The 15,523-nt window shown below is 39.4% G+C and overlaps 1 protein-coding gene across 10 annotated transcripts in view; it reads left to right on the top strand.

Moving 5' to 3' along the window:
• Positions 1–15,523, top strand: part of IFT81 (intraflagellar transport 81) — a 103,221-nt gene that overhangs the window by 81,314 nt on the left and 6,384 nt on the right. For 8 of the 10 annotated variants that reach the window (XM_009004605.5, XM_078337249.1, XM_035257559.3 and 5 more), the window contains 4 exons: positions 4,295–4,381; positions 5,851–5,922; positions 6,004–6,089; positions 8,969–9,014. In XM_009004605.5, the coding sequence (XP_009002853.1) occupies positions 4,295–4,381; positions 5,851–5,922; positions 6,004–6,089; positions 8,969–9,014 (291 nt within the window). Of the gene's footprint in view, positions 1–4,294; positions 4,382–5,850; positions 5,923–6,003; positions 6,090–8,968; positions 9,015–15,489; position 15,523 lie in introns of those variants that run through there. The other 2 variants (XM_054238841.2, XM_009004606.6) reach the window with 2 other exon arrangements.

The following is a 15,523-nucleotide window of genomic DNA, read 5'->3' on the forward strand; positions in this document are numbered from 1 at the left end:
ATTATGGTATAAAAGATTTAAAATGAACAAAAAACAAACAAACAAAAAGATTTCAAATGGTGTACCTTTATATGAATGGACCTTGCCTAACTAGGAATTTCTCTGGATGTGTCAATGAGTGAGTGGTAAATGAATGTGAAGGTCTAGGACATTACTATACACTATGATGGACTTTAGAAACACTGTACAGTTAGGCTACTCTAAATTTATGTAAAACAAAATTTTTTTTTGAGACAGTCTTGCTCTGTTGCCCAGGCTGGAGTACAATGGCATGATCTCTGCTGACGGCAACCTGTGCCTCCTGGATTCAAGCAATTCTCCTGCGTCAGCCTCCCAAGTAGCTGGGATTACAAGTGCTTGCCACCACACCTGGCTAATTTTGTATTTTTTAGTAGAGTCTGGGTTTCACCACATTGGCCAGGCTGGCCTCGAATTCCTGACCTTCAGTGATCTGCCCGCCTCGGCATCCCAAAGTGCTGGGATGGCACACGGCTGGGATGACACCCAAGTGTGGTGGCACATGGCTGTAGTCCCAGCTACTCAAGAGGCTGAGGCAGGAGAATCACTTGAACCTGGGAGGTAGAGGTTCCAGTGACCTATAGGTGTGAGCTACCATGCCTGGCCAAAAGATTTTTTTTTTTTTTTTTAATGAAGTAACTGGTCAGGCGCAGTAGCTCATGCCTGTAATCCTAGCACTTTGGGAGGCTGAGGTGAGCAGATCACCTGAGATTGAGAGTTTGAGACCAGCCTGACCAACATGGAAAAACCTCATCTCTACTGAAAACACAAAATTAGCCAGGTGTGGTGGCGGGTGCCTGTAATCCCAGCTACTTAGGAGGCTGAGGCAGGAGAATCGCTTGAACCTGAGAGGCAGAGGTTGCAGTGAACCGAGAGAGTGCCATTGCACTCCAGCCTGGACAACAAGAGCGAAACTCCGTCTCAAAAATAAAATAAAATAAATCAGCTGGGTGCAGTGGCTCACACCTGTAATCCCAGCACTTTGGGAGGCTGAGATGGGCAGATCACCTGAGGTCAGGAGTTCAAGACTAGCCTGGCCAACATGGTGAAACCCCATCTCAAAATAAATAAATAAATAAATAAAGTAACCTTAACTTACTGTAGCTTTCTTGGTCAGGCACAGTGGCTCATGCTTATAATCCTAGCACTGGGAGGCCAAGGCAGGCAGATTCACAAGGTCAGGAGTTCGAGACCAGCCAGGCCAACATGGTGAAACCCTGTCTCTACTAAAAACACAAAAAAAAATTAGCTGGGTGTGGTGGCATATGCCTGTAATCCCAGCTACTTGGGAGGTTGTGGCAGGATAATTGCTTGAACCCGGGAGGTGGAGTTTGCAGTAAGCAGAGATGACACTACTGCACTCCAGCCTGGGCAACAGAGCAAGACTTTGTCTTGAAAAATTTTTTTTTAATTTTTAAAAAACCTTTCTTACTTTATAAACTTTTAATTAAACACACACACACACACACACACACACACACACACATGACTTTTGTGGCTGGGCATGGTGGCTCACCCCTGTAATCCCAGCACTTTGGAAGGTCCAGGCAGGTAGATAACGAGGTCAGGAGATCAAGACCATCCTGGCTAACACAGTGAAACCCCATCTCTACTAAAAATAGAAAAAATTAGCCAAGTGTGGTGGCACATGGCTATAGTCCCAGCTACTCAAGAGGCTGAGGCAGGAGAATCACTTGAACCTGGGAGGTAGAGGTTCCAGTGAGCTGAGATCCTGCCATTGCACTCCAGCCTGGGTGACCCAGCAAGACTCTGTCTCAAAAAAAAAATTGGCTTTTTTGTAAAACAGGTTAAAATACAAGTACATTATATAGTAGTATGAAAATATTTTCTTTCCTTATATCCTTCTTTTATATGCTTTTTTATTAAAAAAATTTTTTTGCCAGGTGCAATGGCTCATGCCTGTAATCCCAGCACTTTGGGAGACCAAGGTGGGGGATCACCTGAAGTCAGGAGTTTGAGACCACCCAACATGGTGAAACTTTGTCTCTACTAAAAATACAAAATTATCTGGGCTTGGTGGTGCACATCTGTAATTCCAGCTACTCAGTAGGCTGAGGCAGGAGAATTGCTTGAACCCGGGAGGAAGAGGTTGCAGTGAGCTGAGATCCCGTCATTGCACTTCAACCTGGTTGACAAGAGCAAAACTCTGTCTCCAAAAAATAAGTTAAAAAAAGATTTTTTTTTTGAGACAGGGTCTTACCCTTGTCACCCAGGCTGAGTGCAGTGGTGCCATCATGGCCCACTGCAGCCTCACCCTCCCTGTCTCACGCAGCTCTCTTACCTCAGCCTAAAGAGTAGCCGGGACCACAGGCACATACCACCAAGTCTGGCTAATTTTTATTTATTTATTTATTTTGTAGGGGTGGGGTCTTGCTATGTTGCCTATGCTTGTCTCGAACTCCTTGGCTCAAGTGATCCACCTGCCTTGGCCTCCCACAGTGCTGGAATTACAGGAGTGAGCTACTGCACCAAGTCCTTTTTCACTTTTTAAACTTTTTTTTAAAAAACAGACACAAACACACACTTAGGCCTACACAGTGTCAGGATAATCTGTATCACTGTCTTCCACTTTGAAACATCTTGTCCCACTGAAAGGTCTTCAAGAGCAATAACATACATGGAGCTGTCATCTCCTATTACTATACCTTCTTCTGGATGCCTCCTGAAGGACTTTCCTGAGGCTGTTTTACAATTTACATTTTATAGGTAAAAGCAGTACACTCTAAAATAACAATAAAAAGTATAGTATAGTGAATACATAAACCAGTAACAGTAGTGGTTTATTACCATCATGTATTGTATACAGTACATAATTGTATTGCTGTACTTCTATGCAATTGACAGATTGGTTTACACCAGCATCAACACAAACATATGAGTAATTAGTTGCACTATGGTATTATGATGCCTATGATTCCACTAAAGTGATAGAATTTTTCAGCTCCGTTATAATCATATGGGACTGCCATCATATATGTGGTCTATTGTTGACTGAACCATCATGCCATGCATGACTGTACTTTAGTAATTCTAGGTGATTGTAGCAGGAGATTTTAAAATTTTCTCATTAAAAATATTACATTAGAAGAAACTTTGAAACACTTAAACAAAACCAAATTTAAATTTCCTCCCCACCCACTTCTGATAAAGAAACTGCTTAAACAATCTGAACTCAAATTCTGACACCACCTTTTTTTAGCAGTATAGTCTTTGGCGAGGTTCTCAGCCTCCCTGAACTTTCTCCAAGAATTATATGGTGGTATTATGAGATTTAGTTGTTGTCAGTGGTACATTTTAAATACCCTAGAATGCTTTACAAAGTTCTTCTAATTAAACCCCTGCCTATGTCTTCAGCCTCCTCTCACCATTTCCCAGAAATAAACCAGCATAGGCCAGGCGTGGTGGCTCATGCTTGTAATCCCAGCACTTTGGGAGGCCAAGGCAGGTGGATCACCTGAGGTCAGGAGTTAAAGACTAGCCTGACCAACATAGTGAAACCCGATCTCTACTAAAAATACAAAAATTAGCCAGGCATGATGACACATGCCTGTAATCCCAGCTACTTGGGAGTCTGAGGCCAGAGAATCACTTGAACATGGGAGGCAGAGGTTGCAGTGAGCCAAGACTGCACCATTGCACTCTAGTCTGGACAAGAGTGAGAATCCATCTCAAAATAATTAAATAAATAAACCAGCATAATAAACTACATGTAAGTTTCTTAATTATTCTTATTCTCTGTGGCTTCCAATTCTTTATACATAGTGTTCCTTTTTAAAAATACTATCTTCCCCTTGTTTATTTTCCACCTAACTGTTCTTACTAATCCTCTGTGATTAGCTTAGATATCAATTTCTCTAGGAAGTTGTCGCCACTGATCTCCAAGCCTGCATTAGGTTCCTGGGAGTCCTGTGTGCCTTCTGTAACACCTTGTGTTTTCCTATCATATCTCTTAGCAGCCTGTTTACTTGTCTGAACGTTACTTGAGAGGAAGAATTTTTGGCTGTTTTATTCACTGTTGTCTCCCCAGCTCCTAACAAAAAACCTGGCACACAGCTCAATACATGGTAGCTATTATTCTTATCAGCACCTTCATCTATCATAATTCTCAAATGTCTGGTTGTTGTATAAATAACTCTTAAGTATGCCAAGAAGCTTAGAGTTAAATTACAAGACTGACAAGGGCATGCATTGTTTCAGAGCCATGTTTGGGGCCTTTGTTTTTCACTTATTCAATCATTTGCCCTTTTTATACCAGGAACTAACCCAGGAGTATGATGAAAAGAAATCCCAGTACGATAGCTGTGCAGCAGGCCTCGAAAGCAATCGGTCCAAATTAGAACAGGTAACAAGAGCATTTTTATTTTAACAATTTAGCAAAAACTACCCATGTTTACACCTGTAGTCCCAGCTACTCGGGAGGCTGAAAGAGGAGGATCGCTTGAGCCCAGGAGTTTGAGGCTACAGTGAGCTATGATCACACAACTGCATTCTAGCCTGGGCAACAGAGCAAGACTCTGTCTCTAAAAAAAATATGTTTTAAATACTGCCCATGTACGCACATTTACATTAATGTCAAAAGATTCCCAAATCTTTGTCATCATCTCCCAAGTCTGTCTCCTAAGCTCCAGAGATCTTTATTTCTTTAAACTTAATTTGTACACACTGAATTTTCCATCTATACCACTACCATCAAAGTGCAAGTCTCATTATCTGCTGTCTGGCCTCCCACAGTAACATTTTACCTGTTCTGTTGCTTCTACTGTTGCTCTCCTAAGGTGTATTCTTCATAGGGCAGCCTAGGAAACCTGTTTAAAATTTTTGCCACCCTTCCTTGGCTTCCTGTCGAACTTAAAATAAAATCTAACCTCCAAACTATGGTCTGCAAGGCCCCACCTGCCTTATGAACTTACAAGCTTCAGCCACTCCAACCCTCTTCCTGAACTTTAAACAGGCCAAGCTTGTTTTCTCTTGTGGGATTTTGCATGTGCTCTTCACTCTGCATGATACACTCTGCTCCTAACTCTGCCTTTCTTTCTCCTTTTCATTACTAGGTCTCAGCCTCACTCAGTGTCACCACCTCTCAGAGATCTGTGATCACCTGATGTTACCCACTCTTCTTCCCAACCGGCCCACCCAGTCCCTCTATCACATTTTACTGCTGAATTTTCTTCATAGCACTTATTCCCATCTCAAATAACCTTCATTGTGTTTCCTGGTTTATGTTGGTTCTTCTACTTAAGTGAAAGCAGGGAACATGTCTGTTCACTGCTGTCTCCTTAGCACTTAGGACAGTGCTGGACACACAGTAGGGACTAAATAATTGTATGATTGGGCAGGCGCAATGGCTCATGCCTGTAATCCCAGCACTTTGAGAGTCTAAGGCAGGAAGATCACTTGAGGCCAGGAGTTCAAGATCAGCCTGGCCAACATGGTAAAACCCCATCTCTACTAAAAACACAAAAATTAGCCAGGCATGGTGGCACCTGCCTGTAGTTCCAGCTCCTCAGGAGGTTGAGACATGAGAATCACTTGAACCTGCAAAGAGGAGGTTGCAGTGAGCCAAGATCGCACCACTGCACTTCCAGCCTGAGTACAAATCAAGACTCTGTCTCAAAAAATACAATTGAACTTGCAGGTTAAAGAGTGATATGAGTATTCTCTAGAAAAAGATTATTTCCTATTGTGCTAGAATAAACAAAGTTAAAATTGCAGAAGAGAAAATGACTCTGATGGTAGTCCATTGTTGTACATCTAAAGTAATCGCTGCTATATCTGTCTCATTCTTATGATAATGTCTAAAATTATATATAGGAAGTTAGAAGACTCCGTGAAGAATGTCTTCAAGAAGAAAGTAGATACCATTATACAAATTGTATGATTAAGGTAAGACAAAGTAGATCAAAAACGTTTCTGAAGTTTTTTCTATATCAAAGTGTTCCCTAAAACTTAAGTCTTTCTATTTAGAACCTAGAAGTTCAGCTTCGTCGTGCGACTGATGAGATGAAGGCATACATCTCTTCTGATCAACAAGAAAAAAGAAAGGCAATTAGGCAAGTAATTTTGTTGTTTTTATATTGAGATACTTCATATTTTCACTTAAAAGTTTTATAAATAAGATAGAATTATACAAATTTAGAGTATTTAAGTGAGTAGACACTAATATATTATTTAGGACTAAATCTTGCTAAACATCTAGATATTTCAGCCCTGCTAAGTAGAAATGCATAAGATTTTATTTCTTGCTTACTTTTTGATTATGGTAAAATATATGAAACATAAAATTTGCCACTTTAACCTTTTTTTCTTCTTTTTTTGAGACAGAATCTCACTCTGTCACCAGGCTGGAGTACAGTGGCATGATCTCAGCTCACTGCAACATCCAACTCCCTGGTTCAAGCAATTATCCCAAGTAGCTGAGACTATAGGTGCATGCCACTACACCCAGCTAATTTTGTGTTTTTAGTAGAGACGGAGTTTCACCATGTTGGCCAGGATGGTCTCAATCTCCTGACCTCGTGATCCACCCCTCAGCCTCCTAAAGTGTTGGGATTACAGGCGTGAGCCACCGTGCCTGGCCTTTTTTTTTTTTTTTTTTCTTTTTTGAGGTGGAATTTTACTCTTGTTTTCCAGGCTAGAGTGCAATGGCACAATCTTGGCTCCCCACAACCTCCACCTCCCAGGTTCAAATGATTCTCCTGCCTCAGCCTCCCGAATAGCTGGGATTACAGGCAGCCGCCACCATGCCTGGCTAATTTTGTATTTTTAGTAGAGATGGAATTTCTTTATGTTGGTCAGGCTGGTCTCAAACTCCAAACCTCAGGTGATCCCCCTGCCTCGGCTTCCCATAGTACTAGTATTATAGGCGTGAGCCACCTTGCCCAGCCCACTTTACCCATTTTATATATATATATTTTTTATTGCACTTTCAGTTCTGGGGTACACTTTACCCATTTTTAAGTGTACAATTCATTGGCATTGATTACATTCACCACATTGTACAACCATCGCCACTGTTTATTTACAAAATTTTTCATTATCCCAAACAAAAACTCTTGTAACCATTAAGCAATAACTCTTCATTCCCCCTCATGTAGGAATATATATAATTTCATAATTGCTTTGTCATAAACAGTGAAGTTGGTATCTTTTTAAAGTCCCATATGGCCTAGACTCTAGTTATCTGCCTGCTAATTGTGCAGTTTGATGACTGCAATTTAGCTGGAAATTGTGTGATTGCCGTGTGCCAGTCTTCAAAACAAGAAGGATGTATAAATACTGCTTAGTCCCTATATGGTGATTTTTTTTCAATCCCAGCTTGTGGCATACTGTAATAAATCCTGCCTAAACAAAAGTACATTTATGGCTGAATTGCTAGCTGTGATAAAATGCAGCAATTGAACAAGATAAGCTTTCTTTGACCCTCATCACAATTCAAATGTTAAATATTTTGCTATTACTATCCAGTAAACATTCAGATAAAATGTAGGACTCACATTTATTCTAGATTGCATTGAGATTTTGAGTGGCATGTACATTAAAGTTATAAAAAGAGGCCGGCCGTGGTGGTGGGTGCCTGTAGTCCCAGCTACTCAGGAGGCTGAGGCATGGGAATCACTTGAACCCAGGCAAAAGAAGCAGGGGTTGCAGTGAGCCGATATTACACCACAGCACTCCAGCCTGAGCAACAGAGTGAGACTCTGTCTCAAAAAAAAAAAAAAAGAATCTAAGAAATAGTGTCTTGCGGAATCCCAATATTTTTTTCAATGTAATGTACTAGAATGCAAGCCAGACTGAAAATACTGTATAAATAGCGTTTTTTCTAAATACTCCAACATATTAAACTAAAAATGTATTTATTCATTTTCTTCCATTGAATATAAACTTTGTTCATATAACTCTATATAGCCACTGGGTATGGTGGCTCACACCTGATCCCAACATTAGCGCTTTGGGAGGCTGAGGCGGGTGGATCACCTGAGGTCAGGAGTTCGAGACCATCCTGACCAGCATGGAGAAACCCTATCTCTACTAAAAATGCAAAATTAGCCAGGCGTGGTGGCACATGCCTGTAATCCCAGCTACTCAGGAGGCTGAGACAGGAGAATTGCTTGAACCCCGGCAGGTGGGAGTTGTGGTGAGCCGAGATCGAACCATTGCATTCCAGCCTGGACAACAAGAGCAAAACTCCGTCTCAAAAAACAAAAAAAAACAACTATATGACCAATGATAAGAAATGAGAAAAGTTAAATTTGTTCTTAAAAAATAAAAATTTTTAGAAATTAAATTCTATAGGGCCGGGTGCAGTGGCTAACACCTGTAATCCTAGCACTTTGGGAGGCTGAGGCAGGCAGATGACGAGGTCAAGGGATTGAGACCATCCTGGCCAACATGGTGAAACACCATCTCGACTAAAAATACAAAAATTAACTGGGCATGGTGGCGTGCACCTGTAGTCCCAGCTACTTGGGAGGCTGAGGCAGGAGAATTGCTTGAACCCAAGAGGCAGAAGTTGCAGTGAGCTGAGATCACACCTCTACACTCCAGCCTGGTGACAAAGCAGACTCCGTCTCCAAAAAAAAAAAGTATCTTCTTTCTCCTTTCTACAAACCCCTTCAAAAACAACGTGTAATTTAAGTAAATGGGTTGCCATTGTTTTGAGTGTAGATTAACCAGAAATAGTATTTAACATTTTAATTCTCTTAATTTCCTATGGAATGGTTTGCTTTCTTTTTTTTCCTTAAATTACTATTTACTTGAAGAACTATCGATGGGGAAAGAGAAAGAATTTGATAATGGGTTTCATTCTGACCCCAGTAACCTTAACTATATTGCTTAATATATTTTAGATAGATATATTAATTTATAATATACTTGTATGAGCAATTCATTTGAAGTAAATTGAAAGGAAATCATTATGTTGACTCCCTAGGGAACAGTATACCAAAAATATTGCTGAACAAGAAAACCTTGGAAAGGTAAGAATTATTATTTATTTTTTTACATATGTCTAACTGATTCAGGCTTTCAGTACTGTACATGGTTTATGACTGTATTTTTTTCAAAAGGTTATAGTACAGTTTTTGGGGGGAAATTGTTCATTCTTTTTAAAGATGGAAGACTTCCTTAAGAATTAAGTTTTATAGAAATAAAGGCACAATGGATTTTTGAAAGAAAAAGTTATCTGTTTTTAAATCACAAAGAGTTCATGAAAATGTTCTGCATTAGAGTTTTCACATTATCCTCAGGCTGGTGGCTCATGCATGTAATCCCAGCACTTTGGGAGGCTGAGGCCAGTGGATCAGTTAGGTCAGGAGTTCAAGATCAGCCTGGCAAACATTGTAAAACCCCATCTCTATAAAAAATACAAAAATTAGACAAACATGGTGGCAGGCACCAGTAATCTCAGCTACTCGATAGCCTGAGGCAGGAGAATCACTTTAACTACAGAGGCAAAGGTTGCAGTGAGCCAAGATTGTGCCATTGCACTCCAGCCTGGGTAACAGAGTGAGACTCCATCTCAAAAAACAAAAATCATTTTCACATATCTCTGTTTATGAGATAGATATAAATTTATTCATTTACTTTACTTAATAAACACAAGTTCTTATTATGATCTAGGCCCTGGTCTAAGTCCTTTACAAACATTGATTTATTTAATACAAACAACTCCTCCCTGCCAGGGTTATCTGAGGGTAACTGAAATATGATTGTATGGTTATTGTTCTTAGTTCTCTGAGCCACTCCTAGGAATGGTAGAGAGTAAGTTATGGCCGTGACCATCAGGACTTAAGTGACCAACTGATTAGTTATTCTAGTTGACTTCATAAAGCAATCAATTTAACAAAGACACTAGCTTTGCATTCATAGAGAAGAAAAAAAACTATACTTACTAATAATTCAGAGGAAAGATGACCAGTCATCAAGTGGCTTGGCTTCAGTCCTAGGCTTGTGATTCTAAACAAGCCCTCTAATCACTTTAGAGTTCATTTCCTCATATTTAAACTGAAATAGGTAGATGAGAAATTTGAAAATTAAATTACCTAGATGAGTTATAAGATCATCTTCACTGATTTTTAAGTCCGTATTGCATGGTGAAGACTGTGTTTCACTATATACCATTTTTTTCTTTTCTTTAATTTCACTATTGAAAATTATGTTTTCTGGCCAGGCAAAATGGCTCATACATACCTGCTTGTAATCCCAGCATTTTGGGAGGCTAAGGTGGGAGGATTGTTTGAACCCAGGAGTTCGAGATGAGCCTGGGCAACATGACAAGACCCCATGTCTACAAAAAATACAAAAATTAGCTGAAGGAGGTGGTATGCACCTGTAGTTGCAGCTACTCAGGAGGCTGAGGTGGGAGAATTGCTTCAGCCTGGGGAGGCCAATGCCGCAATGAGCCAAGATTATGCCATTGCACTTCAGCCAGCTTAGGTGACAGAATAAAAAAAAAAGTTTCTTACCATCATCATATGAAAAATAATTTAACAATAATTATGTAACATCCAATACCTAGTGTTCAAAATCTTTCTTTAAAAAAAAACATAGAATCTCACTCTGTCACCTAGGCTGTCTGGAATACAGTGGCATGATCTTGGCTCACTGCACCAGGCTCAAGTGATCCTCCCACCTCTGCCTCCTGAATAGCTGGGACTACAGGAACATGCCACCATGCCCAGCTAATTTTTTTATTTTTTGTAGAGACAAGAATTCACCATATTGCCCAGGGTCTTCTCAAACTCCTGAGCTCAAATGATCTTCCCACTTAGGCTGACTTCAAGTGATCTGTCTGCCTCAGCCTCCCAAAGTGCTGGGATTACATGCATGAGACACCACACCCGGCCTTTGCATTAGGTTTTCTTTTTTTGGCAATATATTATATTTTGGCAATATATTAGGCAAGGGTCTCATTCTATCACCCAGGCTAGAGTGAGGTGGTACAACTTCTGCCTCCCAAGCTCAAGCAATCCTCCCGCCTCAGCATCTCTGGTAGCTGGGACTACAGGAGTGCACTACCCTGCCTGGCTAGTTTTTTTGTATTTTTTGTAGAGATGGGTTTTGCCATGTTGCCCAGACTGGCCTCAAACTCCTGAGACAAGCAGTCCATCCACCTTGGCCTCCCAAAGTTCTGGGATCATAGGCACAAGCTACTGTGCCCAGCCTTATTAGGTTTTCTAGGTTTGTGGCACCATAGGTAGGGATTGTTTAGCTGCAATTTTTTTTTAAATATTGAATATGTATGGATGTCTAATTTCATTGTTCAAATATTCTGAAACCTGTAAATTAAATATTTATTGAAATTTGTCCATTCTTAAAATACAAATGAAAAAATGCGGCTTCATTTCAGTATTTATGCATTAATATAGTTTAGCTATTGGTATGACTCAGTAAATTGGTGATGGCAAAGGGATTCCCTCTTATTTACATTTTCCTGGTTTGAATCATTATTAAAAACATACGTGTGTCTATCTATGCTTGTACTTGAAAGATAAATTAGCTCCTAGAAACCTATAAGTAATATTCCAAATAAACTTCAGAAAGCAAATGGTATAGAAACAATGGAGTAATTGGTAAATAAAGGTGACATGTTCTCTACTTAAAAAAAAAAAAACTGGCCGGGTACGGTGGCTCACATCTGTAATCCCAGCACTTTGGGAGGCCAAGGCAGGTGGCTCCCCTGAGGTCAAAAGTTCGAGACCAGCCTGACCAACATGGAGAAACCCCGTCTCTACTAAAAATACAAAATTAGCCATATATGATGGCACATTCCTGTAATCCCAGCTACTCAGGAGGCTGAGGCAGGAGAATTCCTTTAACCTGGGAGGCAAAGGTTGTGGTGAGTCAAGAGTGTGCCATTGCACTCCAGCCTGGGCAACAAGAGTGAAACTATGTCAAAAAAAAAGAAATTTTGGCCAGGCACAGTGGCTTGTACCTGTAATCCCAGCACTTTGGGAGGCTGAAGCAGGCAGATCACTTGAGGTCAGGAGCTCGAGACCAGTCTGGACAACATGGCAAAACCTCATCTCTACTAGTAATACAAAAATTAGCCAGGCCTGGTGGCACATGCCTGTGATCCTAGCTACTTGTGAGGCTGAGGCATGAGAATCACCTGAACCCAGGAGGCAGAGTTGCAGTGAGCCAAGATTGTGCCACTGAACTCCAGCTTGTGCAACAGAGTGAAACTATGTCTTAACAAAAAACAAAACAAAACAAAAAAACAGACTGGGTGCAGTGGTTCATGCCTGTAATCCCAGCACTTTGGGAGGCGAGTGGATCAGCTGAGGTTAAGAATTCAAGACCAGCCTGGCCAACCTGGCGAAACCCTGTCTCTACTAAAAATACAAAAAATTAGCTGAGCATGGTGGCAGGCACCTGTAATCCCAGCTGCTGGAGAGGCTGAGGCAGGAGAATAACTTGAACCAAGGAGGCAGAGGTTGCAGCACTCCAGCCTGGGTGACAAGAGCAAAACTCCATCTAAAAAAAAAAAACACCTTTATTATGGAAATTTTCAAAAGTATATTTTAATCAATCCATACAGGCCAGGCGCAGTGGCTCAAGCCTGTAATCCCAGCACTTTGGGAGGCCGAGGCAGGTGGATCATGAGGTCAAGAGATCGAGACCATCCTGGTCAACTTGGTGAAACCCTGTCTCTACTAAAAAAATACAAAAAATTAGCTGGGCATGGTGGCGCATGCCTGTAATCCCAACCACTCAGGAGGCTAAGGCAGGAGAATTGCCTGAACCCAGGAGGCGGAGGTTGCGATGAGCGGAGATTGCGCCATTGAACTCCAGCCTGGGTAACAAGAGCAAAACTCCGTCTCAAAAAAAAAAAAAAAAAAATCCATGCATACCCATCATCCAACTCTAATCATTAAACTCATGGTCAGCCATGTTTTCTCTATAGTCTCATCCAGTACCTGCCCCCAATTATTTTTTTTCTAAATTATTTTTAAGCACATCTCAGACTTTTTATTATTTTTTCTCATCACATTTCAGTATTTATCATAAACACTCTTTTTGAGCATAACCACAATACCATTATCCTACCAAAAAGAATTTAACAGTAATTACCTAACATCCAATACCCAATATTCAAACTTTACCATAGTTTATTTTTTCGAATCAAGATTCTAATAAAAGTCTATACATTACTGTTAGCTTATATATCTCTTGGTCTCTCTTTCTCTAGGTTACTCCCTCATCATTTTTTTTTATGATTTATTTGTTGAAAAGAAAAAAAAAACTGGTTATTTGTCCTGGTGGTTTTTCAACATTTTAAACTTTGCCATTGGCGTCAATTAGCATGTTCTTCTGTCCCCAGTATATCCTGTGAGTTGGTAGATAGATCTAGAAGCTTGATTAAATATGTTCTGATATTTGGCAAGAATACTTCATAGATGGTGGTATGTGCTTTTCTCAGGCAACTGCCTTCTTATGATGTAGGCAGCCATTGATAAGCATTTCCTAGATCCATAATTCATTAGAAGCTGCATAGTGTTAACATTCTATCATTCCTTCTTCATTTATTGGCTGGAATAATTCTATAAAGAGCAACTTCTCCTTATCTACTATTTACTTACCCTGAGTTACATTCCTATAAGAAAGATAAAATAACTTCTTGATTCACTTATCTACTGGTTTTCAAAATGATGAGTTGATTTTTTATTGTCCTTCAAAAGTAATCTTATGACTTTTAGATTGAACATACTTGATGTGTTTCAATCTACTGTGATTATTAGTCCCATTAGTACTCAAATTTGGCCAGTGGAAGCCTCTTGGAGTAAGCTTTTGAATCCTATCAAAAAAACCCTAGTAGACTTTGATGAATTCTTTGTTTTCTGGTGTGACAAAATGTTCTAATCTCATACTGTACCTTTTCCCAAACCTGAAATTAGCCATTTCTCTAAAGAGTGTTCACCTGTGATTTATTAATAAGTGACTATTATATCAATGAATATAAATAAAAAATAAAAGGAAGGTTTCTCGAAGCTGATTTCTCCATTTACCAGAAAAATAGTGAATTTTGTGTCCCTTGTTTCACTTATGGGATACACACCATACTCAAAAAGAAGAACAGAAATAATTTTCATGTTTGAAAGCATGTATTTGAATCAAGTTGTAAACATTCATTTGTATAATACTTTAGAGATTTTTGGATTTGTAGAATTTGTTATGATTGTCAAAATGGACCTTTTTTTTTTTTTTTTTAAATAGAGTCTCACTCAGTCACCCAGGCTGGAGTGTGCAGTGGCATGATCTCCATTCGCTGCAACCTCCACCTACCAGGTTTAAGTGATTCTCATGTATTTTTGGTAGAGACAGGGTTTCTACCTGGTTAGCCAGACTGGTCTCAAACCCCTGACCTCAGGTGATCTGCCTGCCTTGGCTTCCCAAAGTGCTGGGATTACAGGTGTGAGCCTCTGCGCCCAGCCCAAAATAGACTTTCATCCAAAGATTTCATGTTAAGTGATGTACTTTTTTCATATGAAAACATTTCTCTATTTTTTTTTAAGTATCTGGAAGGATGCTGAACATACAGAAATATTTCTCAAACCTGAAATCCTTTCAAAAACCCAAACTTAATTGCCAAATCTGATTAAAGATTATTCTTTTCCTCATCCATTGTAATGTTTTCCTGCAGGATCATTGGAAAAAGTGGCAATATAACATCAAGTATATTTAAGCAAGTGAACCAATGACTAGCTCATTCCCCAAATGTCAGGCTCTATCATTTAAGACACAAAGCTTCTTAATCCTCAAATTTTTAGAGTCGATCTAAATTTTCAAAGTAAACAGAACAAACCTAGCCTTTTAAAGTGATAGTATAGTCTAAGCCCTCTAAGCCAATAATAACTGGATAACCATAGACCTCCTCAGGCCAACTGAGATTCTCCCCTTCTATACCACCATCTCCTCCTTTAAAGAACAATGAAATTTGTGATTAGTATTTTTTGTACATTGCAACTGTAAACAAAGGTGTATTAAATGGTAATAAGGTTTAAAATATATTTCATATTAATATCAGTTGCACTCATAAAGTTAAAGGTTTCAAACACACATGGTTATGAAGCAAATTAAATTTAATATTTCTGACACACGCAGTGCCCACATCCTGTCTTTGGTTCTTTAAATAACTTTTATAGGTTGTTAGGATTTTTTAACAAAGAAATTATTCTAATAATATAAGAAAAGTTACAGGTTAATTTACAATCATGTGCAGAAGTCTTAAAATTCTTGGTCTGCCTTAATGGCCTTTCTAAATACTTTTTAGTTTATGAGAATAAAATATTTGTTGTTAGATACATTATTTGTAACATAAACTTAAATAGATATATTAATATGCCAGGTATTGCATCAAAAAAGTTACTGGTTATATTTATATTTTTTTAAATTCTGTGTTGTTTTCTATTCCTGTTTGCTGTGAACTTTGCTTTCATTATGCATAACCAGGTGGGCAGTATTTCATGAGTGGCTTGAATCTGGT

The sequence above is a fragment of the Callithrix jacchus genome, chromosome 9, assembly GCF_049354715.1.
Source record: "Callithrix jacchus isolate 240 chromosome 9, calJac240_pri, whole genome shotgun sequence".
Taxonomy (NCBI): domain Eukaryota; kingdom Metazoa; phylum Chordata; class Mammalia; order Primates; family Cebidae; genus Callithrix; species Callithrix jacchus.